This window comes from Tauraco erythrolophus, chromosome 1, assembly GCF_009769465.1.
Source record: "Tauraco erythrolophus isolate bTauEry1 chromosome 1, bTauEry1.pri, whole genome shotgun sequence".
Taxonomy (NCBI): domain Eukaryota; kingdom Metazoa; phylum Chordata; class Aves; order Musophagiformes; family Musophagidae; genus Tauraco; species Tauraco erythrolophus.
The window spans coordinates 30,288,208-30,314,573 of NC_141465.1; the positions used below are offsets into that span (position 1 = coordinate 30,288,208).

A 26,366-nucleotide genomic window follows, 5' to 3' on the forward strand; every position below is an offset into this window, starting at 1 on the left:
TTCCCTTTTTCCAGCCTTGCCTTAGGATTAGAGGTCATAGTGGTGGGATTGCCCTGGGCAGACCAGGTCTATATACATAACTCGGCATATAGGAAGGCAGGGATACAGCTCCCAGCAGCTGGGCACAAGGCACACCCATCTCCTACACCCACCCTTGTCCCTTGAAGTGTGGATATGCCTACATTTCACCCATTTCCTCTTGCAGGCATTCTCACAGCTAACCAGCTGGCACCAAAAAAAAGCCCCAGGAACAAGAGAATTAATCACAGAGACAACATAGCAATAAATATAAATGTGCTTCACCTCACTGCAATATAAAGGAACAGTTTTGGGGGGAGGTATGGGGGGGAAACTGCTGTTACAATGCATCATTGTTCTTCAGATAGAGGTTTCTTCACAAAAAAGGCTTAATTTCTCCTTCACTTTTAAAACATTTACTAGTGCCCATAGCAGCTGCAAGAAAAGCTTTCAATTCCAGACCACTGGCTGTATTCCTGTCAGATGTTATTATCTTTGTGGTTGAGATTTGTTGTAAATCGAATATTCTTGGCTCTCATTTCTAAGGGATTTTCATTTTGAAGTCAAGAATTTTTTATTGGTATCAGGACCCGGAGGATACAGCAGTGTGACGATGTTGGTGTTACCTTCCCCTGTTCACTGATCATTACTTTTGTGATTTTGCTTTTTCTTTTGAACATCTAGCTCCTGGAGCCATGGCATTACCTAATACTCATGTTTTAAAAGAAATAAAATACAGAAAAGATAAGGAAAAACAAGTTTCTCACAGAAAAGAACCTGAAGAGTGGTAAAGAGGAAGTAAAACCAACTCGTTGCATATCTTTGTATTTAAGACATTTTTGTATGGTGTATGAGTTAATTGTCATTGTTATGAGTTAATTGCATGAATTTTTACTTGGGTTGTCTGAGTCCTGTTTTTTAAACAACTCTGCTCAGCAGAACTGCAATTTTTTCTTCGAAAGGAAAAAAAAAAGTTCCACACCCATATTATTGGAAAAAAGAACCCTGTCTCTTGTTTATTTATTTATTTAGAAAGCACATACAGCAATGCATGGGGAGGGGAAGAGAGATGCAAAACAGATGAGCATACAAATCCATCTCAAAAGAAAGAGTGAGACACTTCCCACATGATTAGTAGTACATCAGTCTATGTGAGCATTTAAACTGTTGTACCTCTAGATTAAAAAAAGAAACCACAGAGAATTTCTGAAGAACAAGGTAAACGTCTATATTTCAGAAATCCCACCACAATCAACTTGTAGGCAGCAATGTTTTTGTTTCGTTCTTTTGTTCCTGATGTTTCCTCAAAGGGGTCTCTCTTGCTCATGCTATGGTTTCTTTCCTCAGCGTCCGCCTCTGGTGACAAGTAAGGATACTTGTGAATGAAGATTTCCCCTTAGTTCTCGACCTTTTCTTTAACTTCTTCTGATGCTTGAGCGAAATTCCAAGCTCCTCCATTATCGCATTGAAAGAAAGACACTGGTGGAAGACAGAAATGGCATTAAACACTTCTCACCAAAGGCAGAGTTCGACCATACCTTTGGTGCAAATGGTGGCTTTCAGAAGCAAGGACCTGAGCTCTTACTGGTGGGCTCAGAAAGCTTCTCTGCTGATTCCTGCCAGCTTTGAATAAGCTCCTAAGGTATAATATGCAACTCTGTACAAAGTCATGTTTTTTGCCCAGCCTGGCTTCCACCAAATTTAATTTAACTTTGGCTTAACTAAAGCAGATTATGAATGTTTCTGAAACTCTACATAGATGCATTTGCAATATTTTGGTGGCTTCATATCATAAAACTTACCCTTTTTCAGAAGGTGAATTTCCTCCTGACCTTACAAGAAAAAAGATCATCTTTTTAAATCACATATACCTTAGCCACAAAAAAATGGGTATACTACAGAAAATAAAGAACACCATTTTTAAAGATTTCTTTGTGATTTAGTTATTTTACCCTCATTAAATTAACAGGCATTTCTAAAATATAGCACAGTCCTCGATCCTCTCTTTGGAAAGAATCTTTTCAAATATTGTTTGTTGAAGAAAGGAGGAAATTGCCACAAGAATAGGTAGCTGAATGGTTTAGAAAGAAAGCAGAAATCTTTTTTCTTCCCACCATCACAACACTAACAAAGACATTTCAGGTAAGTGGAAACATCCTTTAAAATCTACAGCTGGAATAATTACATGTAACACACAAAAAACCCACAAAGAGGCTTTAAATGGAAGTATCTAGCAATGCAAAAAAAAAAAAATTGTTCCATCCAAATATATATAAATAGATTATTATATATAAAATGAAGTGATATTAGCAGTGTGAAACTTACCTTCATGAAGTTGAATAAATCCTTCCTACCCAACGCTTTCTCAAACTGCAGAACTGACCAGCTTTAAAACAACTGGTTAAAACTACAGTTCTTCTAAAATGACAGCAATAGCACACAGACAGGGTTCTCTGTTATCAATACAAATTCCCTTCTAGATTGGTACCAACACAAGGTAAGCAGTGTTCAGTTCTTAACTAGTAATAATCTAATAGTGACCTCAATTATACAGGGCTAAAAAAACTAAAACCAGATACATTATTGGAAGAGGAGAAAACCCAAGCTTTTGTAGGAGCCAGCTACTCCAGAGGAATGTTTTCAAATGCAAAAGAGAGTATGAGGGTAACCTGGATCAAGGTTAAATCATTTGTTTAAGGTAGCAAAGGAATCCCAGAGAAGTCAATTCCAAACACGGTGCTTCTTCCTCTCCAGTATAACACATGTAACCTTGGTTCTGCAAATAACCTCCAGACATCAGTGCATCAGCGTGTGTGTGTATTTTAAATATGTATGATCTTGCATATGCCATCATATTCTTTTGTGGGATGAACTGCACACAGACGAAGATCCCATAGTATGTTAAATCTATAGTTTAATATACTTTTTCTTTGAGATGCTTAATGTTTCCTTATCTAAAATTCTTAAGTATGCATAAATTAAACTACTATTATTCATTCTAGACCCAAAATGTAATAGACACAGGCCAGGGCAATCTACTGCTTTTTTTTTCAAATTACTGTCCAGTAATAGCCAGGAATTTGCTCATACAATTACAATTTAAATATCCCCTTTGACACTGTAATATAGGAATTCCAGAGTTACTGGAGTTAGAGTCAAAGGTGCCTGTTGCAGGCCCATGCCCTCTGGAAACAGGGGATGAAGCAGGTATCACCCTAATACAGACACTATTTCTGTATTGCTTCAGGCTTTTTTAGAGAGTAGCACCACTTATTTCCAAACTAATAAAAATGTATGCTCTAATTATCCATGACTTAGCATGGATAATTTATCTCTACTATCTTAGTTTTAATTGAGCTTTCAAAATCTAGATCACAAAGTGATTCCAGAACTTCATGGAAAATGAGGAAAGGATCATATTAACCATGTGTAGGATTGATCAGGTTTACATTTATTTTCTTTCCCTGTTGTTCTTACTAACCTATATGTTATGTGCATATTTAATAAGAGCCATCAGTCTCTGCACTGTGCATATAGGGATGATTTCTGCAGATGAAACAGTGCATTTTACTGCCTTGTTAATAGGCTTGTATTTTAATTTTCCACACCGATTCGTATATTCGGATTATGCAATTATCATAATGTCCTTCAATTTCATATCAACAAAATAGCCCAATGAAGATAATTTTACATCTGCAGATAGACATTTAAAACATATTGCTGACATTAACTATGTGAGGTTTTTAATATCTGACTACATGATTTGTGAAGCGTCCAACTGGTTCCACTTCCAACTGTGTTTTGTATTTTAAAATAAATATTATCTGAAAGACTTGAAGGTATTCTTAGGAATGGCTTTGATGTTAGGTCTTGTCTCTAAGAATTAAACTTTTGCCTAGTTGTTCATCAATAGCAGTTACATCTAAAACTGAATGTAAAGCATGACTTTCTTGTTGATGAACTTTTCTGTAAACTGATCACGTTTATCCACCCAAGAAAGTATGGAAGTAGGTCATTCAAAATCTAAAAGGCCTCTGCCTTATCGAGACTCTCTCCTATCCCACTCTGGCAGTGAAAGGCTCAGGTGGGTTGGTTACCCATGAGAGAGGTTGAAACACATACACTCTACACACATGGGAATGGGCTCGGACATCCTGCAGGGACAGTGGGGTGGGAGAGGGGCGGGAGGAGGGTTTACAGCAATATCTTCCCAGGTCTTACACCTTGCAGCGCCTGCTCCTGGCTTTGTAAAAGCACAAAACCAGTTTTACTTCTACAGTTGTGCTATGCCTAGATTTGAGGGACTTAAAACACCATTGGCAAGAGTTTTGTCAATCTGAAACATTGCACTAAACGTAGATTTAAGACCCTGGTCTGATCCTTCAAAGATATTCCAATAGTCATGGACCTAACTACAAGACTGATCAATTTTGTGCACATTCCTGTCTGAGATCCTACCACCTTTGAGAAAACCAGCTGGAGGTAGCAAAGAGTGTTACGAACAAGGGCTCCCATGTGTTACAAACAGGGCTTTCCCTGCGCCTTTGCCTTCACGCAAAGCTTCAGATGGTCTAAAAGAGCAATTTGAGACGACACTTTGAACTTTCAGAGGTTTGGTTACTCATTCAGACAGATAGTTACACGGGAACTTTCTTTTGAGCACCAGGAAGCACACCTCAAAATCCTATCTCCAAGCTTGTGCATGCAACCAGGAAACTGCATAGGTGTCTGAAAACTGGAATTGCCCTGAACTTTTCAAGCAGTAGAAAACTGCGGTACAGAGTGAGTACAAACTCAGCCAGAATGCTATAGGATTTACAGGAAAATCACAGGCAAGAAACATATTCAGTGGAGACTCACAAGATGGCCCTTTGAACAGCACTATGTCTGCCGTATAAATACAGCAGCCTTTCAAAAGGGAATGGTGACATTAAAATTGCATTTAAAAGGGTAATATGCTGTTCTTTTAGTCTCATATTTGGATAGCCAGACTGAAAGGGTTTTTTAAAAAAGCTTTTCTTTAACACGCTGTTAAGTCTACTTTTGAGGTCTTGCCAAGAATGAGAGCAGAGCAGGCACAGAGCAATACATTTAACAACAAAGTAATAAGTTTAACATTTTGCTTTTAGTCAGCTTGACTTTCTCATTCTAGCAGTGTCAAAATGCTGCAGGACGTGGCATGAGAGGCTAAAAGGAAATGTCATCCTTCAAAAACAGAATAGATTTTGCTCTCTTTGTGATGCGAGACTTTCTCTTTGCCCTTTGGTCGTTTCAGCAGGCTATAAAAGCTTGGTCATGAAGCTCCTAAATCCTTCCTAAAACTCTCATGCAAAAGACTGTGTTAAGCTTTAGGATAATTAAAAAAAAAATAAAATAAAGTACAAACAAGACTGAAAAAAAGAATCTGTAGTAAGACTTTATCAATCTGCTGCTTATGCTGCTGGGCTACCACTGGGCACAAGACCTTCCAATTGCATTTTATTAACACATTGCAAAAAAAGAAAAAAATAGCAACAACAACAACAACAACAACAAAAAACCAAAACCCCACAGTCTACTGTGTTGGAGAACTGAGAACTATGAAAATCGAAGGATGTGGGCCAGAATTTATTCTGGGAGAAGACTTGACCAGCTCAGGTATGGAGGAAAAAGTGCAGAAGTCAGGATTTTTCTTCTGCAATGCCCTCATCCCTGTGAAGGACCCATAGTTGGGACACTGACATATGTCTTCTCCTGAAAGAAAAGTGATTCGTTTGTGCCTAGTGCACCAAAGGAAAAATATGCAAAATAGTTTCTCCCAGTGAGCAAACTTCTGTTACGGCACATTAAGAATCTGTTTGAGTATTCTGTCACTGATGGCTAATTACATGAGGAGATCACTCAATTAAGTCTTTTAAACTGTTAGAGTCTATTGAACATTGATTGTCAAAACAGTATGACAATAATCCATGGGTTATTTTAACTGTTCCTCAGTTATATAAACTGTTCCTCAGTTTCCTGTTTTCAAGAAAAAATTCAGTAAAGCTATTTGCTGGTCTTCCAAACCATCTAAAAGGAAACGGGACTGTTCAGTGAAGGCACAGATGGCCACAGTCATATTTAAAGGTGGGGTTATGGCCTGCAAATGGAGGGGCTCAAGCTGATGTTCATTGAAGAGGAGGTATTTGCAGACCTGAAAATTTCACAAAGAATTCTATTTTGCAAGAACCTCACCAAGATAGGGGATTTTTTCCTTCTCCCTCTTCTCCTCCCACTTTGTTTCCAAAGAGCTAAAGATGTGAAGCTTCAAGGCTTTGATCTGCGAGAGGTGGCACAAGCACGATACCGTGGTAGTACTTTGAGGAAATATCAATCTCATTAGGGAAAGTGTTATTGCTGTGCTTGGTCTAGCTCTCCAGTGCAGGCATGTTGTTAACCCACTCTCATCCTGGCTCTTTGAAATGGTGAACGTATTGCCTTCATTCTCCTCATTCTTCTCTTGTCTCGTCCTTCCTCCCACCTTTCCTCTGCACTTTTGCCTAATTGGACAGAGGCTGTTTGATGAGGGCGAAAGCTGCCACTAAATAAAGGTAGGCACACTGACCCCAGTCAAATCAACCTGGCAGTGCCTTGGGACAAGCTTATTCACGGCCCCTTTGCTTGCAAGAGTAGGTGGCTTCCGTGTGTCAAATCATATGCCATTTTTTGCAAACACTTATTAATTGGAATATTTTGGGAGGTCTGAGTAAAATGCAGCAACAGCAAAACAAAAATTAATATAAAATGACATAAGGGTATGCTTATAGCCATTTTTCTCCCAAGATAGCTCTGGTTATGCTTTGCTGTTACCGCAGTGCCAGAACTGATGGAGTCCATGGTGGCTCATCCATCACAGGCAGAGCCGTTGGCTCTGTGCTGATCACACAGCAAGGTCCCTGTCCTGACACACACCCGAGGAAGGATCCAGTTTGATTATCAGGCCCTGGATGCAGTTGCAAGTTAGGAAGATGCAAAAGCGATCATCTGTATTTGTGAACAGAGTATATTTTTCTGGCCAAATTTCAAAGTATAGTGGCCATTGAAGCTTAGAGTGGGGATAAGCAAAAATCTTTGAATGCTTTAACGCTTTTTCTTGAAGCTTGTTATGTCTACGCAGGAGTCCTCCCAGGTGCCATGCACTTCACGGGACATGCTACGGGCTGTGCCTTCCTCGAGCCTTGCTGTTAACCTGAAGGCATCTGCCTTTTCCTGGAGCCACGGCAAACCTTGCAAAAACTGCCTTCACAGGCGTAGATTTATTACCACTCAGGTGGGCATGCTGGCTCCTGAGTGCCTCAGCTGCTGGTGTAGCTGCTAAGGAGCAAGTAAGGCTTTTTCATAACTCTTTTTTGTATCTAGATACGAAGCTCCATTAGGGAAAAGAGGAGCTGCTTTGTAATTCCCTGCAGACAAGCCGAAGCCTGTGGGGTTGTCTGTGGGGACAGCTAGACACAGGGAAATGATGACTGTTACTAACAATGTGGCTGTTTCCTTGACAGATATGAAAATGTTTACCCAAAAAAGTGACAGAAACTTTCTGGATTCTGCGTTCATCTAAACAGCAATTAGAAAACTGGTCGAAGCTGCAACTCAGAGGATTTCTTGCGTAGAGCAATGATGGAAATAAACACATTAGGAAATTTTCTTCCCCTCTGAGAGTTGAGATAAGCTGAATTTAATTAGTTCTAAGACTTTTCTACTGGGAAACTACAAAAAGAAAGTGCTTTCTTAAACCAGGGATACAAGAGATCTAATTCAGGTCTTTGCTGGTAAGAAGGCTGATTTTATGAAGAACCAAAGCTTTCAAGCAGCTATTGGAACAAGTTAAAATGCCATTTTGAGCAGGACAATTTCTTGCAGCATCTGGAGTGGAGCATAAACACGGATGAGCATGGGCAAAGAAGAATTGGTATAGCCTAGCTATGAGCAGTACATCTTTGTCACAAAAAGTACTTAAGCCTACTGCCAGCATAAATAATGCTGACTGAAAATTGTAGCATGAATAGAAGGAAAATGCAGGTCACTCTATGCTCTGGCTTTTCTCAGGAGCCAGGTATGAGAGAAACAATTCAAGAGGCGAGCAGAGCTTCACCGCCGCGCTTCAGCAATTGAGCATGAAGGCATCCACTCGAACAAGTTTTCTAATTGCAGTAGAGTCCAGAAATGGCCCCTCAATAAAACAGATCATTGACTTGTTTGATGAGCAGGAACTGCAGAGGGCAAGAAAACAAAGTAGGTGAGGGGCAGGAAATGAATTGGTGAAGCTAGCGGTAAGCTGGGATATAATGAAATACAGATAAAAGGTAATCAAGTTTTGAAAATATGGTGGGTTGCCACAGTTCCTGACATCCTATGAGCTGGCATTTCTATACATTTTGGGTATCTCAAATTGTTTTCATGTGGTTTTTGGTGGCAATGACAGATCCAGTCCACTGTCTCCCGCCCTGTCAGTCCCCAGACTACCTGAGGACTAGAAGACACCAAACTGTTATCCTTCCAGGGTATAAAAAGCATCCAGTACCAACCTCCTACACAAAAGTTTCCTTTTGCTTTTCAATATGCAAAGCAATGCCACGGCTTTACTGTTTGGTATAATTTGATATCCTGATTTTGCCATAAAGGAGTTTTCTATGTTACAAAGCCTTACAAGAGTGAACATCATGAATTGCTCAAGCCAAGTCAACGGAGTTGTTCTGTAAAAGGCATAGACCGGGGGTGGCTGAGGGTGCTTTTGTCAAACATGTCCTTAAATGTTAATGGTTATACGGCATAAAATTTAACTGGTAGATATGATTTTGTGCTATGATAGTTATTTAGAGGCTTGGGCCAATGAATTTGAAATGGATGAATTAAAATTCATTAAATGTTGACACTGGGAATAAGACATGCCAGCTAAAAATCTCTGGCTGCTTATAATAGGGGTTTAGAAAGTTAATGGAGCCCTGCAGGTTGTTTTCTGAGGTTTATAAAGAACTGCCTGGCCCACTTGCCGAATGCTTCGGCAGAGACCAAGCAAAATATTTCTCCATGCTTTTAGTAATGCAACTTCCACTGGTTTACTCAGGTTTGGTAGAAGATGAAAAGGACGTAAATAATTTTTCTTACCTGAAAAAGGTGAATTACCCCATGAAACGACAAGATGACAATTGTACTTGGGAACTATGATAATTCTCAAAATTTACTACAGTCTATTGCACTCACTTTTCGCTGTAGGTGTAATTATTTTCTGTGATATGCATTTAAACTGCCCAAATTTCAAAGACTTTGACAACTTGTGTTAGATAAGCTTATCTCTTGCTGAAGCAAGAGGCAGTTTGAAGTCATTCACTAGGCGCTGGTGAGTACAACCTTTGCCATTATGTGCACTGTTTAAGTTTAATGCTTTCCATTGGACACACCTTTTTTCTTTCCTGACTATACAGTGTGAATTGAGGGCTGTGTTCGAATCCCTCGCTCCTCTCGGATTAACTTGCCACAGTCTAACTCCGTAGATAAGGTGGTGCCAGAGGTGGAGTTGGACGGATGGGTTTGCTTACACTGTAGTCCGTAAAAGAAACAAAAGGCCTTGCATGCAAGAAAAGAAAAATGGAGAAAATAAATAAATGGAAGAAGTAGAATTAAAAACAAACATAAGAATGAGATTCAAAAGCTGTTTAAATAAAAAGAGATTCTATTTATGGAAACAGAAAAGTCATAGATTCTATCCGACTCGTACTTTGGATAAGCTTAGTGATAATATACACCATACGGCATTTTCCACCTAAGCTTCTTGTTTCACCAGAATAAAATGAAACAAAGCGAGAGAAATCAGACAGTAACACTGGAATTGCTGGTGTTCTACTTTCTGCAAAACTACCTCTGGAAATGAAGTATGATGTTACCACATTAACTCACGTAAAGATTTTAATTATTAAGAGACTGCCTAAAATAAGGAACACATCGCTGTGAAACAGTAGTACAGTTTCCGAAATGGTATATGTATATATGTATCCCTGAATACTGAGTTATTCACCCAGCATACTGCTAAGTAAATTAACTTTCCCTCATGATGTAAAGCTTTAGGTCTACTTTAATTATGGCTTCAGGAATGCATTGCCTTTCCTAGACTCTTAAAGCATTTCCAGGATATTCTGTACCACATCAGCATTTATACTAAACACTTTAATTAGCTGCAACTGTTCTCCAAAACATATTTGAATGAAAGATCTCTTGAGACATGAATGAAACAAAGATACCAATACGTTCTTTATGCATTTTGTGCTAAAACTGTTCTATAGGGTTAAAGTACTAATGAGAAAGCTGCAATATGTGCAAAATACATTCATCCTTTATCTCTGGCTTATTCCAAAACAGGGACATTTTGATTAATATGGCCTGTGAAATTGGTCCACGTGAGCTGCGTCTGTTGTTCGTGGACAGTGCTGTTGCCTTGAATGAGGGCTTGCTCAGGCCACATGTGGAGATGTCTGCACAGTCAAGAGCTGCCCTCTTCTGCAGGATACTGTGAGGACCAAGTCCACTGACATTAACATTAGATGTCATGGACCCAAAATTACCCCAAGTGCTATCTGGAAAATGAAGATACATGGTAGGATTCAGCTCACTTCCTTTCAGCTCTCTGAAGAGCAGGCATGTAGCCTGAGCTTATGGGGATCCCTTAATTGGCAGCAAGGAGGTACAGGTGGTTTATCCTATCCAAAAGCAGATGTTGTCCTCTCGAGGCCCTCAGTCCTGGCCGCTTGTTTTTACTCAGGTGTCAATCCCTCTCATGTCCCAGCACCACTGCTGTATGCAGTGCAAACTGCACCTCTGAGACCCAGTTAAAAATGTTCTCCTTCTCCTCCTACTCATCCCTGCTGCCTTCGTGAAGGTTATTTTTCTCAGCAGCCATTTCTGGCACTTATGTAATCCGTCTTGCAGGATTACACCTTGGATGAAGAGGATGAATCGCCCACAGAAAAGCTCCTGCCTTTCCCATCAAAAGCACAAAGTGAACTTAAACAAATTCCTCAGAAGGAGATGCGTCATGTCTAGAAACCTGAAGTTAGGTGATACGAACCCACCTCTTAGTGATTGCCTCAAGGGTCACTGATTCTGCAGTGCAATGTGACCCTCGTCCCTATGGTAAATCCTGTTGAAGCGAAGAGGATCAGAGCAGCTTTAGCAGTTGAGCCAAACAAGGCCACATCAGGGTCTAGCAGATGGCCAAAACCAAACCAGCACCAGGGAAGGCAGCCAGAGTAAAATGGTTGGCAGACAACTTCACAAATAGACTCTGAGTTGCTGCTCACGCCTTGTTTCTTTTACAGTGGCTGGTGGTTCAGTAAATGGGTGTTTACGCTCTATTTTAATGATTGATTCTATCTCATGAACTACTGTAATACTCAAGGCATGATTTATACACAGCATTTCCTTTGTTTTCCCTCTGCCCTTTTAAATTGCTCATTACGCTTCAGTGGAGCTATAACCAGAATTTCTTTGGCTCCATAATCTTACTTTACTGTGGCATCCATCACCTTTCAGTAGGTCTCCCTGCTTTGAAATGCATGCTTCAGCACAGTCTGTAAATTCCTGGCTGTGAAAAAAATGCTTTCTAGAGCTAGAGAAAAATTACACTTGGGGATTTGGACGTACGTTCTTGTTGTTACTCAAAGGGTTGGTGCTAATGCTCTATAAAAAAAAAAATCCAGTTGTGTTTTATTCCTTTCCAACGTAATTTATGCTTGAAGTCTTAAAGATCAAGCAGAAACTGTTTGAGAAATTAATTGCTCTTGTTCTCCACTGCCATACTAAACAGCACTAATTGGAGTGTGGGTGAGGTACTTCCCTGTTCTTATTAATAAATTATTTGTCTTTAGTGCCAGAAACGCATGGTGAGAGTTCAGCAATACAAAATCTGCACTCCAGCAGAGAATTATAATGCAGTCAGCTCCACATTCACAAACCTCAGCCTCCCAGAAACATAAGCAAGGTGGAAATGGATGACTCACCTGCTCAATATCGCTGTTTTTCCTTGATTTATATATAAATTCACCAATGGCTACAAACACCGAAAGAACCAGCCCTGCAGCGAGCACTATGAAGATGCCTCCAATATTTTCCACCCCAAGAGCACTGGCTTCTTTGCTGTCCTCCTCAGGGCAGCCGTTGCCTCGCCACCACTTTTCCTTCATCATGTGCAGCTTTCCCTCCTCCTGGAGCTGGAGGATGGCGATGGTGATCTTGTCCCTGTAAGGAGACCCTGCAAGGTGACAGCAAGACCCGTCAGTGCTGGTCACAGCAAAGGGAAGGCGAGGAGGGAGAAAGCTGCTGCTATCTGAAGCAAAAGTGCTCCCTTATCACAAGACTGATTATTTAGGCTAGAAAGTGTTGGTTTCTCTTTCGGCTGGAAGGGGGAAGAGGACTACCTGTTGGTGTCCGCCCTGAGGACTGGAAAGCTGAAGGCTCCTTTGGTGCGGTTATTTGTTTGAGAATTCGTTATCATTTCTAGGATCTCCTAGTGAGATTTATTTAAGCCTTGGCAGTGGGTTTTCTTGCTAAGTAATTCCTCCATATCATGTTTGAATATTGCTTTGAGCATCCTCTGAGACTTTCTGCTTTGCATCTCTTCTATTTACTTCGACATCTGTTTATTTTTCCTACTGCATGTAAAATAAGTAGGTGTCTAAGAGAAGCCCACAGTCAGTCAGATATACATTCTCTTCCCATTTGTACCTGCATAAGCCCACAACTCCACTTCAGCTACCTTACAGCTTATAAGAACACAAGGCAGCCCAGTCTTTTTTTCCTGTGACTTGCAACAATATTGGCACTGCAAGCTGAAAATAGCAACTATTTTCATGCTTTTTATTTTCAGGCCAACAGCTTGCTAAATGATGTGTCTTCAGGCTCAGCAGCATTAATGCTGTACAGTATCTGGCAAATAGCGGGGTCATGTTGGCCGCTTCAATCTGTTTAGGTTTGCCTCTCATGCACTCTGCCCTGGCTCTCCATCTCCCAAAATCTCTGCCGCCTTTAAGTTCCTTCGGACAACTCATGCACGTGCAGAAGCACAAGTCTGTAGCCCTACAGGGGGACAAGGGAGAGGCTTGTCCCTCGTCTCGCTTCTAGAGCGGCCTCTAGTTAAAAGAAATTACTACTAATTATCTTTTCCCATGTTGCCAGCAGCTGAAGTTATCATCGTTAATAGCAGCAATCCTGTTATTAATTATAATAGACAAGTGGAAGTTGGTTTTGGCATTGTGAGAGAGACTTTTCTTTACTGGGCAAGGATTTTATGATAGCAAGCAGGAGAGGGTCACAAGAAAGGCTGTTTGGCTCTAAAGGCGTATATGTGCCTCAAATCCTGCCATGTTGGACTTCCTACTGTCGGAAGCGTTTAGTGTCTGGGCTGAAATACAACTTGTCCATGTAGCTAATCATCATCCATCCTTTCCTCTCCTTTAGCACATTAATAAGATATATTTTCTTAAGCTGCAATTTCACCAAAAGTTGCACTTCACTGCAAATTAAAGCAGTTGCAATTCTCAGGCCAATCGAGATAAAAAAACTTTTAAGGCAGAATGCGTGCCAGAATTTCAGCCATAGCATGGTACACATAGACATGGACACTTAAGAAAAATCTCACTAGGCACCACATTTGTATCTTTGTGTATCTACATAGCCTTGGAAGTTTGGCCTCACAGCTTCAGTTTTCTTTCTTATATCGCCTTGCAGGACATTATTAAAAATAATTGTACCATGAATACGAGTCCCCCTCTCTGCTTTCCATTCCCTTTAGCTCACAGCATTGCCTGAGGAGAAACAGTGTGAAAAGCACTGCAGTTCTTCATTTGTTGTGCCAACACTCAGCTATTTTTCAGTGCATCTTACTGCCAGCAATAGGACATGCTGTGACCACAGATGCCAAGAGACGTGTGTCAGATTATACCAAGTCCATCTGGGAAGCCAGCAATCAGCAGCCACTGTTTGAGGTAGCCAGCTTTGAAAGGCAAACATGCCTGCTGTAAGAATAGATGATTTCTATGTATGCTATTAAAGAACCAAAAATAAGCACATAGAAAACAAAACAGAAATGCCTTCAAAACCATCTTTACACAGAGAGTTGAATTATTACTACTGAAAGCAGCGGCGCCTCTCAGAAGAAAGAGCAGGAGAGGTTTGTCACCCTGATAGCTGGAGTTTGTTAGATTGCAGGAGTCATCTATTTTCCCTTGACTGAAAGGACATAGCTGTTAGGTAAAGTGAAGCAGCCTGAGTAGCCACGCAGGATTTGTGGGGATGTGCATTCTTTCTTGTGGTGTTTATGTTGCCAGCGGGATTATCACAATTCATCTTGAGGGTAACAGGTACATCTATATTTCTACACGTGCTTTTAAAGCTTGTCAAGTGACCTGGAGTGTTGGATCGGTGATGTTTTATTGGCGAGTACTTATATTGCACATGAATCCATCTCGATACCTCTTTGAATATTCAGCATATCATTTATGGCCTCTGAGCTATTATGAACCTACCTCTCAGGCCAAGAAATCCATCTATCTCCTTTCTTAGCAGTCTCCCAAGTAACTGGTAATAGCTTTAGCGTTAGAATTACTAGCATCAGCACTGGCAGCGATACTGGAATTAATACTTGTCTGGACATCTATAATAATGTTGCTTTCTTTAACCGAATTCCTCCCAGAGTGACATTTTGCACGGGTTTTGCTTAGAGATGCCTCTGCTACAGCAGTACTTCCAAAGTGCGTTAAGTTCACCACCAACCATCGCTGCAAATTTTTCATTAGTAATGGTCTTTGCCAAGAATCTGATGAAAGCCCTCCTCTTTGTGACCCATCGGCTCCGTAATAAACATAAATGGAGATGCTTGTCAATACGTCTAAATCTGCTTTATCCCAACTCAACACAAAGAAGTAGGAAGACAGCCTATACCTGCAGTTTTTTACTTGCAGGAAATACTCTGATAAAATAGTACATTTCCTGGATGCATAGAACTTTTGAAATTTCTCCTTTCTGTTTCTTTGGAAGTCAAATAGTGACAATATTCAGCTCATTCACTGGAAATTTTGGAGTGCGAGGCATACTTCTGCTGCTGCAAACTCTAGCCACATAGTTGTGCATTCTCCTGAAGGAATGAATGTAGATCAGTTAAGAGTTGCTAAAACTTTGGTGTTAAGGGTCACAGGCAAGTCAGCTTTTTTTTTTTTCCTCCACACAGCTTCTGCAATCAATACTCTTGAATGCTATGAGAAAAATAATAGAGCCTTTGGGGTCCATCTGAACAGTGGAAGGATCTCCATAGCTTACCTTGTTTATGAAACCAATCGTTCAAGAATTTAAGGTGCCCCATGGCACTGAATTATTCCACAGTGCTTGGAGATATCTATTCCCCTGAATTTTGCTGGTTTTTGTTAAGAAAAAAATTAAGGCACATTTATCATACAAGAAACGTCTTATAAATATATTTCACAGCTGTATTTTGAATGGATGCACTCTCTCCGAGGATTACCAGCTGTTCCAATTATTATTTCATTGTTCTTGGTTTAAAGTGTGGCAGCTTTATAACTGCCATGAAACTCTCGCCGTACATTTGTCTTTATCCAGAATTTTAGCTTTTGTATCATTTTCCTCAGGGTGAGAAGGCTGTTCTCACATAGCCAGTGGAAAAATATACTTAAAATGTTATCTATATGACAATCTGTCTGAGATACTCAGTAGCATAAAGAATCACAGCGGTGTTTCTCCCTTATTTGTATCTGGTCAACCAAGCAACTGAAGGACCACATACTTCACCTGTTATATCTGTGTAAGTCGATATTGGCTTGAATAATTCCCCTGAAGACAATAAAATTGCATAGCTATTAACTGAGCTTGGCATGGTAAATGCATATGTGAGCAGTATGGAGAAGTACGTTACACAGGAAAAAGAGCTGGCTGCCCAGCGCCAATTATTCACAAGGATACAGCACAAAAAACTGACACTCTTTCCAATTCTCTGCATTTAGAAAATCTTGAAAAGGACACCCAATATGCTAAAAAAGGTCTGCTGGAAAGAGTTCAGAGACTGGGAGTCTTAAGACTGCTTAGCTCAGAACTCTGAAATCCCTGATGCAGATGCAGAACCTTGCAATTCCTTCTGGCTATTCTTATGGGTTCCTCGGAGGTCAGGGAATAGATCAGAAATTCATCTCCTTTCACGCATCTTTCTTTGAGATGCATACATTGGACATAACTTTTATCCTGCCCACTCCCATCTTCCCAGAGACACTACGTGACTTCTCAAACTAAACTGAATTTCAGTAAAGCAACTTGCACCTCGAGCAGCACAGAGGATACCCGGTTTGCTACAAATGGGGTGCTCCAGAAAGGTGAGCAGGTCACTTAACCTCATTCTGCAGATATAGCCTGCACTGCTACATTCCATCTTGCTTGCAGACTGCTTGCAGATGAGCAGAGCAAGAGCAGATGTTTTGCCTAAAAGGAGGCTTTTAGGGTCCGTTTTGATGAGAAAAGCTTCTAAAGGACTAGGACATGATTCAAATGGCCATCTAAACTTCCGAAGGGGACGTATCTGGGTCTGTTCCACAACACCTCTGCCGGAAAGCATCTTACCAATGGGGGTTCCCACGCCGTAGCCTTTCGAATCAATGAGCCCTCCGATCTGGGTGAGGTTGCAGTTTCTCTGAGTCACATACTCTATGCTGGTTGACTCCATTAGCAGCGCATAGTCCGTAGTGAGCACACGCTGGATTCCCTCATCGTTGTTCTTCACCAGCGCTGTCTGCTGCCTGCTGCTCATGAACGCCCACATCTTCTCATAGGTTGATATTTTGGATTTCTAAGGAGGGAAAACAAGGGCACAGAATGACACCAGCACCCAAATTACACTTGTAAAACATTCCTCAGCCTTTTATTGTGACATGACCGACGCCAATAGCACATCTTGAATGAAAGGGAATCGGTCACGGGGTTTTCCTTCCCGCAGCCTTTTGCTCTTAGTGTGCTTTATGCCGAGGAATCTCTTTTTTCACTTCCTTTGCAGTGCCAGGAACTTCATTACTGGCACGACTGTGAAGTGCTTTGAAGTTTTTTGGGCTAATGCTGTTACATGGATTACAGCACACAGCCCAGCTAAATTAGCGCAGCGGGATACTGTTCCACTCGGCAGCGGCGCTTCTGCCTGTCAGGACAAACACGCGCTGCTCCAAAAGCCTGATGATAAGTCAAGTACCGGCTCTTTCATATTGTTAGCACTTGCCTAGAAGTCATGTTCTCTAAGGATAAAGCTTGAGAAAAAAAAAAAACCAACAAAGCAGCTTCTAAGCAAACTTCTGCTTTCTGCTTTCCATTGCAATCAGACTCAAGGACGTCATCCTTCTCCCTGGAGTTTGCCAGGAGGAATGTGCACGTGTTCAGTGTCAATGCCCAGTGGCACAGGGAAGAGTGATGCCAGAAGCCCCAGCCACCTCCGTACGGTGTTGAACATCCCTTCCTCCCCACTCTTTTCCACCCGTGCGGTGGGAGCCCTCGAGGGACCCAGGCAGCCTGCAGGGAAAGGCAGTGCCAGTGCCCCCCTGTTCCTGCTTCTGCCTTTGTTGGAGGACATGAAAAGAAAAGCTGAACGTGTTCAGGGACCTGCTGGAGCCCTCTGCCTTCTACCCTCAAGATGTGCTACCCACAAACCAAAAAACCTCATGCAGTCCTAACACGATTAAACCTCTCTCTTCCTTGTACGCTCTCAAACAGCATCGAGCACACAACGTCGCTTCTGGATTAAATATTGAGGTACACCTACAGACAGCTGGGCCGTTAGAAACTGCCGATAGAAATGATTTTATCTCAAGATGGCAAAGCCGACCGCTGCCGAAGTACTCTGTGCTGCAGCCCAGCACGAGCCGGTCACACACGAACCAACTGTTTAATGTAAATATGCGTTGAAGGTCCTCCAGACACTTACGTTTCCCCAGTTCTGGGCCAGTACAACCCCACTTCCTTCATGGGCCCTATCTTCGGTTTATAGCCATCATAGCTGATTTTAGGCTCACTGTGCGGAGGACCATATGTGCTCATTAAACTCCAGTGCCTGGGGGATTCCTGTGAAAAGCCGATTTTCTGGTTCTTTGAGCTTTAAATGTGAATATACTTCACCTGTAAATTCAATACCTCTGAATTTGACCTAAATCCCACCTAAGTTTGGTAAACTAAACTTTGAAGATGGTTAAGTGGCTCTTTACTAGTAGAAACCATTTTTACTACTCAGTTGGGAATGTTTTTTGAAACTGATAAGTTTATGCAGTAGATTGAGTCTGATACTGAATTTACTGCAAGGATGTATTCCTTATTCAGACAAGTTTGAAAGAAAGATCTTAGCTTCATATCTTGCCAACTTCCATGTTTTTCGAGATAGATCATATGCCAAATTCTGGCCTTCGAATTCTTATTATTTTGGTGGAAACACGTCTGCATATCAGAAGGTAGGAGCTGGCAACTGTTGCAACATGAGATTAAGACCTATTATCACAGAGGGGCAAGAAAGCAATGGAAGATTTATAGACATGTTGGAAACAGAGCAGAACAGCAGCCTGGAGAAATAAATGTGTGCCACAATTTGTGGATGTAAAATACCTTCAGTTGGACTTTTCCCAAATTTGGGTGTGCACACAGATGGTGAATGCTGCCTGAGATCTTGCTGGCTCTCCTGCCTAGAACCCCATTCCCTCACTAGAGCACTCCTTAACTGTCCAGGCTATTTTCTGGATATTTTAATCTGATATGGCTAGATTTTGTATCTGGGTACAGGGAGGAGGCTGACCCTGAGGTTCCTTCAAAGTGAGAACTCCATTTTTTCCCCACAAATAATTTCAGTTGCTTTTGTTTTCGTTCCCCCCACTACCTGGCTAGAAGGTAGAGTCACCGCAGAAACTTTCTGGAATACGCTGCCTCTTTAGCAATAGTTTTTCTGGGGGCACTATTACAACAGGGCTACTAGTGTAAGGCATTCAAAATTAGTGGAAAACCACAACTGTTAGTATATGCATTATAAACAAGAGTAATATAAACGAAATATAAAGGTACTAGAACGGGTTGCCCAGAGAAGTTGTGGATGCCCCATCCCTGGAAGTGTTCAAGGCCAGGTTAGATGAGGCTTTGGGCAACCTGGTGTAGTGTAGGGTTTCCCTGCCTATGGCAGGCGGGTTGGAACTAGATGATCTTTAAGGTCCCTTCCAACCCTAACCATTCTATGATTCTATGATTCTATAAACAAAAATTAATGCAAGTTTGAATAAATGCAAATAGAGTTTTCAGAAAAGTAGTGAAAGTAGCTTGCTTTTCTCGTATGGTTCCCAATCTGCATCCCATCAAGTGGGTACATTGTACAATATCATCTTTCAGGGTCTTCCTACTGCTACCTTAAGCACAAAGTCCTAAACCAAAGATCTTCAGACTTTGCTTGATGCCAAGGTCTTTTTCTGCACTTGATGTCTTCAGAAGTCCTTTTGCCATCTGTGTCTCTTATAGCCCTAAAAATCAGACTCATCTGGTCCTTGCATCTTATGTCCTACACAAAAGGCACTCCCTTGCTCCTCTCTCCTCCAAAGCAAGGAACGCTCGGAGTGTCATGATTTTGCTTTAAAAAAATGCTGGTCTGAAAGAGATTGCTGTTTCTCTTGGCATTTCTTGGTTTAAGTACCGGGTGTAGCCCTTGGATACAGCAAACCTTGCAACACAGGAAGCACTTGAAATAATGACCCTTCCTCAGTGCAACCCAGCCCTGTGCTACGCTCCTGCAGGACATTTTTGCTGCTCTTGCACCTGGTCCTGTGGATTCCTCCTTTCCCTTTCCCTGTCCCCATCACATCAGCACTCCCGGGTGGCCAGACTGTCTCTGCAGCACAGGCTGCCCATGGTGAAAAGCACCTTTTAGCCCAGCTCAGCTCCTCCAGCTCTCAACTGGCAGGGACACTGCTGTCGGGGGATCCTCTGGGCGTTGGGGTGCTCCCAGAGCCCATCACGGTGTGGGACAGCCCAGGGAAAACTGTCCAGGCCAAGTCAGGACTTCACAGCACCCCAAAAAGAGACAGAGTTATTTCAGGTGTCTTCTAGAATCATTATGGCAAAGATGCTTTTTCTTAATGCCATAATGCACGTGCAGAGCAGGAACAGGAGTAACTGCTGCCCAAAAACTGTTACTCCTGCCTTCTCCTAACTCCTAGGTCTCTCGCTGGGGGCGTGTGTGTGCGCGTGCACATGCATGTGTGCTTACTTAGCTCAAGAAGTATATACAGTATTTTACAGTCCAAGGGAGGCAAAGTCATGCCCTCACAGAGCACACAGTCTTCCTTTTGCATACATAAGTATCTATCATATTTATTGTACAGAGACCTACTCCGTGATTTAAATTTTTTTTTTAAGTTTTAGACAGCAAAAAGAAATCCTAATCTTGTGAGGATCTTGAAGGGCTTCTGTAATAAAAGTAATAACACCTTTTATATAACATTGAGTGTCTCACTGGTTTACAAGTGTAATAAATCGTATTTTTCATGCATCTTTCACTATGTCACCTTCATTTTGCCAAAGAATCCATCTCCATTCTTTACCAAAACTAGTGTCCTTTCACTTGTGTTTGTGTACATGTGTATTTTAGGCACAAGTAAGCTAACATGTGTAGCATATAAATATTTAACCACCTTGTCTGAAACCTTTTTTTTAAAGGCTTACATTCTTTTAAGCCTACAAATTTTAACCTCAGGGATTAATGGTGCAAAAAAAATGAGGGTAAAGCTGGAAATAGCTCTAGAAATTTGTTCTGAACTTCTCATGCTGAAATTCAGAAGCTATTTCTTCTGAAAAACAATGGAAGCAACAGGTTTTGAAGATTTCTCTCTGATGCTGAATTTGACTTCGGAATAGCAATGGCAGTGACTGTCTTTGGGCAGTGAGGAGCTCTTAGACCAAGGGAGTTTCTCAGAGTCCTGCAGAAGGCAGCTGCTTCCTCCTGCCTGATATTCCTGATGAGAGACTGGTACTTGCCTTACGCAGTTTCCAGGAATATCTCCAGATGGGTTTCCCAGCATATCTTAATGGAAATGGCAGCTCATCCTTTCAAGAGCTGACTATAAAGAGGGTCTGAAAAATACTGTAGTTTGTGCATTTCTTTCAGCACGGAAACATCTCTATTCAGCCACAGGAGGCTACCAAACATTACAAGGCCAGTTCACTCTTGACAGCTCCATCAGGGATAGCCTGCCATCAGATCTATTACATGACTGAAGTGTCCTTGATGAGCATTATTCGTTTTGAGAGATGACCCAAATACTTTAGCCGAGATCCTTTTTCATGTAAGCATTTTACCCCATGTGGAAGCATAAGGGCTTGTGGTTAAAGCAGGGCTCTGGCTGGGCTGGAGCAGTAGGGGAGAGGGCTCATGCGTGGCATGGGTGTTATTTCATCCCAGATGCTGCTTCCCCATGGTGCTTCAACCTCTTCAAAGGTGTATTTGACTATCTATAAACACCATTCCTAGATGCTACAGTGAAAGGCACGATACCAGTTATTTCAGCACTTAACTTCCCTGCTGAGACTACCGTTGAAGCTGCTAATTAATTCTAATTGTCACAGGATTTTTATGCATACATCCTATATTTATAGGTTGTTGGCTTTTATGTTGACATTTTATGATATTAACCCATTTTGTATGTAATTAATACTAATATAGTGGGGAAAAAAAAAAAGAATGTAGCTATCCACAAAGCAATTAGCCACGGAAAGTGATCTTTTGCTCCAGATGTGCTCATGTGTGTATGTGGCCCATATATTAATAGTCTGTGTAATATTGACCATAGACCATTTTAAAAACAAATAACCAACCTTGCATTTGGACTGCCTGCAGTATTTTTCCGGAGCAAATGTGACCTTCAGAGGTGATCTCAGCCAAGTGACTGTAAGAAACTGAGATTCCGTGCAGAAAAACAACCTGGAGTAGAACTCCCCACGTCTATGCCCTGGTTCCCTTCAGATTCTCCTATCAAAGGCATGGGTTTGCCCCTCACAGCAGTACAGCATCAGATTGTTTCTCCATATGTCTTGGGGGAAAATCTCCCATCTTTTACATTAATATTGCTGAAGAATCCTCTATGGATTTGGGCAAATGATGTATTTACCTATCAGGCTAATCCTTCCAAGTGCTGTGATTCCACCTCACCATTTATCGCTGGAGGGCCATGACAGTCCGACCGCACAGAGCTGGCTGGTGCCATCTTACCTTAAAGAAGGTCATTGTGGATCCGTCTCTAACAGCCCCGTACTCTATCTTGGTTTGCTTTGCCAAATCGTCTGCTGAATCAATGGGAGATTCCATCCTCTCCACGGTCAGGAAGGCAGCCAGGTTGGCAGTATAGGATGAGATTATGATTAAGGTGAAAAACCACCATATTCCTCCAACTATTCTGGTAGAAAGAGCTTTGGGCATCAGCTCTGATCCTGTTACAATATCATCAAAACAATCATATTAAAATGATGCTGAAAGATGCCTTTCCTGATACCACAGACTGTTTTTAGGCACAGAATGCTTTTATGAGCTGTAGTATGATAAAATGATTTAAACAATAATCTCACAGATGCACAGCTAACATTTATAATGGCAACACACTGTGAAGGGGATGTATGCCATGATACATGACAAATGGAATTATCCTTGTGTCTAAGCCCCATTACATCTCTGAGCTAATGCTCATTGTGATATTAACCTCTTACATGCCCAGCAAGCTATACTAGTATTTTCGCCTGTTTCCTGAATCCCTTTTTGCCAGTATACTATAATCAAGATTTTAATCAGAGATCCTTAGCAGAATGCTGTTCAGCTTACAAGCTGCCTGGCAGAAATATCTTACAAGAGAAACCTGCCCTGTGCATCCTATCGACGCACCTGAGGAGAAACAGGGCAATCAATAAAGTTCCAGTGAACTCATCGGCCTGTGTGAATCTGAGCTCAAAACCGAGAACGCGTATTACTACAAACATGTGGTTTATGTTTGGAAATTCAGAAGGCGAATGGAGGTATCCTTTGGATCTACAGGGCAATGAAAAGCTTTGGACAGTATATTTAACACTCATTATTGCTAAAAAGGTTTTAGCAGATCTGCCTGCATGACACACTGACAAATATCAAAGTGACCTGCCATTGTCATAAAACCCCACAGAACAGCACGCGGGGGTGTTAAGCGCACTGAAACGGCTTCTAAATAGCTCAGATAGATAAACTGTACTTAAGCCACACAGGTCCTTGGATTTCTAAGCATTCTGATGCAAGTTTTATGCTGTTATTTCCAGAGGAGTCTCCACTGAACTTAGCTCATTATGTGGGATTCCAGGATCTGGTTCAGCAAGGCACTTAGACAGCCACTTGAATACTTTTGACTTCAAAGTTAAGCCTTTGCATAATTATTTTGTTGATGAAGGAGGGACCTAAGAAAGTACTTAAGTGCCTGTGAATGGAGATCTTGGCACATAAAGCTGTTGATGTGACAAACATATTTCTACTACTGAAAAACATGTTGACATATTATCTCTCCCCAGCTATTTAATGATTTCTGTAAGAAATTAAAATACGTTACAGAGAATCTTTTCAGACTTTGCAAAAACTCTGAATGTGACTTTTGGGGCAAAGACCAAAAGGGTAAAAACTTTCCAAACAACCAGCAAACAGATTTAACTTAGCTTTGTAAACATATAGACATGTTTCTTAAAGGTCAAAGCTAAGCATAGCCCAAGGGTTTGAGTAGGCTGACAGAATTGCCAAACTGCGAGAGCAGATGCTTTGCCTGCGCAGCCCTGTGCAGCCCTGGTGCTGCATGGATTTCAAATTAAGCCAACAGTCTAAAAGCAAAAACTCACTTGAAATTTTCAAGTCCACACGTACCCGTTTCGAGAGCTGTAGCTCTGTCTGGGTTTATGTTTGTGGTCTGTTGTACTTTCTTGCTTTTGAGATAAGATTTTTTTTTTTTCAATACAATGGCATCTTTTTCTTTTTTGTATTGTTGCTCTCAGGAAAAGTGCGTGTTTATTTCTAAGCTGACGTTGACCTGCAAAAGCTGCCTTCTAGGAGAGCTGATTCAGGTCATTCTCAAGGTATTATTTTTTAAGCTTAGACAGCTATACAAATATAATTTCTACACTTGGACCCTGATGTAATACCTAACTCTGACATATACATCCCAGTAACGCGTAATAGCCAGATACCTCACAGATATCTTAACAAGCAACCGTGAAATCCGCCAGCGCAGCCTTAGGGCAGCACAAGAGAGTAGGCGGAGAAGCCCTGCGTGCTGAATTTGTGGGGTGAGATGCTAAACCTCCCGTGATTTCCTCTAGCAGAAAGTTGTTTGCCAAAGAGCGGCACAGTACGTGCAGTGCAATTAAGCTCAAGATGCCAGAGGCTATTAATTATGCAGGGAGCTACGGTTTCATTTTTGTGAGGTGCTGAGCACACTCTGCTCCCAGCTGATCCGGGTGGGCCCAGCATCTCTTTTGATCACTCTCATGACTATTGCAATGTTCACCTTTTCGAGGGCCTTGATTCCAGCGAAAAGCATTAATATGTGCTCGGCGCTCACCGGCTTTGCCCTAAGCGCTCCCCTGGATGGGCTGGTCCTGGTCTGACCCATCGCCTGGCTGAACTGGGGCTCTGACCGACAACTGGCCTTTCTGAAAGTGATAGCTTCTCTGAATGGATTGGATGAAATGTGCCCGGTTTGGATGCTTTCAGAGTATGCAAAACATATCTGAGACTTTCAGGGGAAAAACAGGGGAAGCAACGTCTAAATAAAAACGTTGCTAGCAAGACTCGGGGTCAGAGACAATACTTGCTGAAGTCTCTCTAGTGCCTTTTTATGGCAGACATGACAGCCAATCCTGATCCAGACTTTGCTCACGCTCTGTAGAAAAGAGAAAGTCTGATCATCACATTTTAAAATTTAATAACAAGTGGCTTCCAATCAAGCAAAACAAGCAGCTGCTGCCGACAAGAAAGAGCGTAACACTAGATGCAAAGTTTCACAACCATTCACATCATGTTCAAACTCTTCACATTAATGATGATGCACTTACAATCACACGCACCACAAGTTTGCACTTGGAAACATTTGTGTAGCCTTACAAATGTTTTTTCTTTCTTTTCTTTCTTTCTTTCTTTTGTTTTTGATCTTCTTGAAAGACAAGCAGAGTCTGGTTGGGGCTGACTGTCATGTACCCAAGGTAGTGGTAACGAGCAGACACTGCATCCCACAGTTTGCTGTGGATGATGGTAAACTCCAAAAAAGGCAGTACATCGAAACACAAAATCCTGGGGCACTTTCACACACAGGGCACAGTTATATACACACACCTGCCTGATACTGTAAAACCTCAGCCTGTGTTTTACTGATCAATTGGAAGGAAAACAAAACAAAAAAGCAAAACAGAATGGCTCTTCCTTCACCCAACCTCCTTCAAAGTCATTGCAGTGAGGAAGCTCTATATCCTGTCAATACATTGGTGCACCAATAAAAGCAAGTGCACCTTAGGTACAATACAACTTTATTTTTCTCGTGGTTTAACCCGAAACCAGGAAAATTCTCAACCATATCTTGGAAAAAAAATCCTCCTCGTGTTTTTTTTACTGCTACTCATGTCTGTTAAAGCAGGAGGAATAAACTGTACCTGGATGAATGCAGAGATGGTTTTATATTCCTTACTTAAATGTTTAGGAATTTACTACAAAGGTACTGCTGGGCTTTCCTTTGGATTGCCTTTTTGGTTGTTGTTGTAGGGTGGGTTTTTTTTGTTCAGCTTTGATTCAACTCAAAATGTTTGTCAGAAAATATTTTCCTTCTTTCAGTGGACCCCAGTTTTGGCGAATAGTGATTTAATTGGAAACCTTAGAACATACATGCCATAAACAAATGTGTTTAGCACACGTCTGTTTGACTTCCCATATGGAGTAAGCTTCACTGCCCTTCCTTGCCAACTGAGTAAAATGTCAGCTGTTTCCAAAATCATCAGCAACAGGGACTTGTGAGTGGGTTAAGTTAAGGCTTCTAGGGTTGGATACATTTACAGAAGGATGGGACTCATGCCTGTAGAAAAGCCATAAAAAGAAAAGGTTTGGTTTTGGTTTTAAACAAAGTGTTTGACAAGTGCCAACAAAATTAACAACCCTTCTGAAGAAAGAGCATCTTTTTTCATCTGGCAGTTAAAGCAGCTTTTCTAGGGTAGCTAAGGCTGTTACTGTTTCTGCTGGGATGGAGCCCAACACTTTCCTATTGCCAAACCTCTTATACCCATAAACTCAATATCAG

At 41.4% G+C, this 26,366-nt stretch overlaps 1 protein-coding gene across 1 annotated transcript in view; it reads right to left on the reverse strand.

Moving 5' to 3' along the window:
- Positions 1-1,341: 1,341 nt before the first annotated feature.
- GRIK1 (glutamate ionotropic receptor kainate type subunit 1) overlaps positions 1,342-26,366 on the reverse strand; it is a 103,153-nt gene continuing 78,128 nt past the window's right edge. Inside the window, exons 15-18 of the mRNA XM_086620450.1 lie at positions 22,295-22,512; positions 16,645-16,870; positions 12,027-12,277; positions 1,342-1,497 (exon numbers count right to left, since the gene is read on the reverse strand). Coding sequence (XP_086476576.1) covers positions 1,342-1,497; positions 12,027-12,277; positions 16,645-16,870; positions 22,295-22,512 — 851 coding nt within the window. The remainder of the gene's footprint in view (positions 1,498-12,026; positions 12,278-16,644; positions 16,871-22,294; positions 22,513-26,366) is intronic.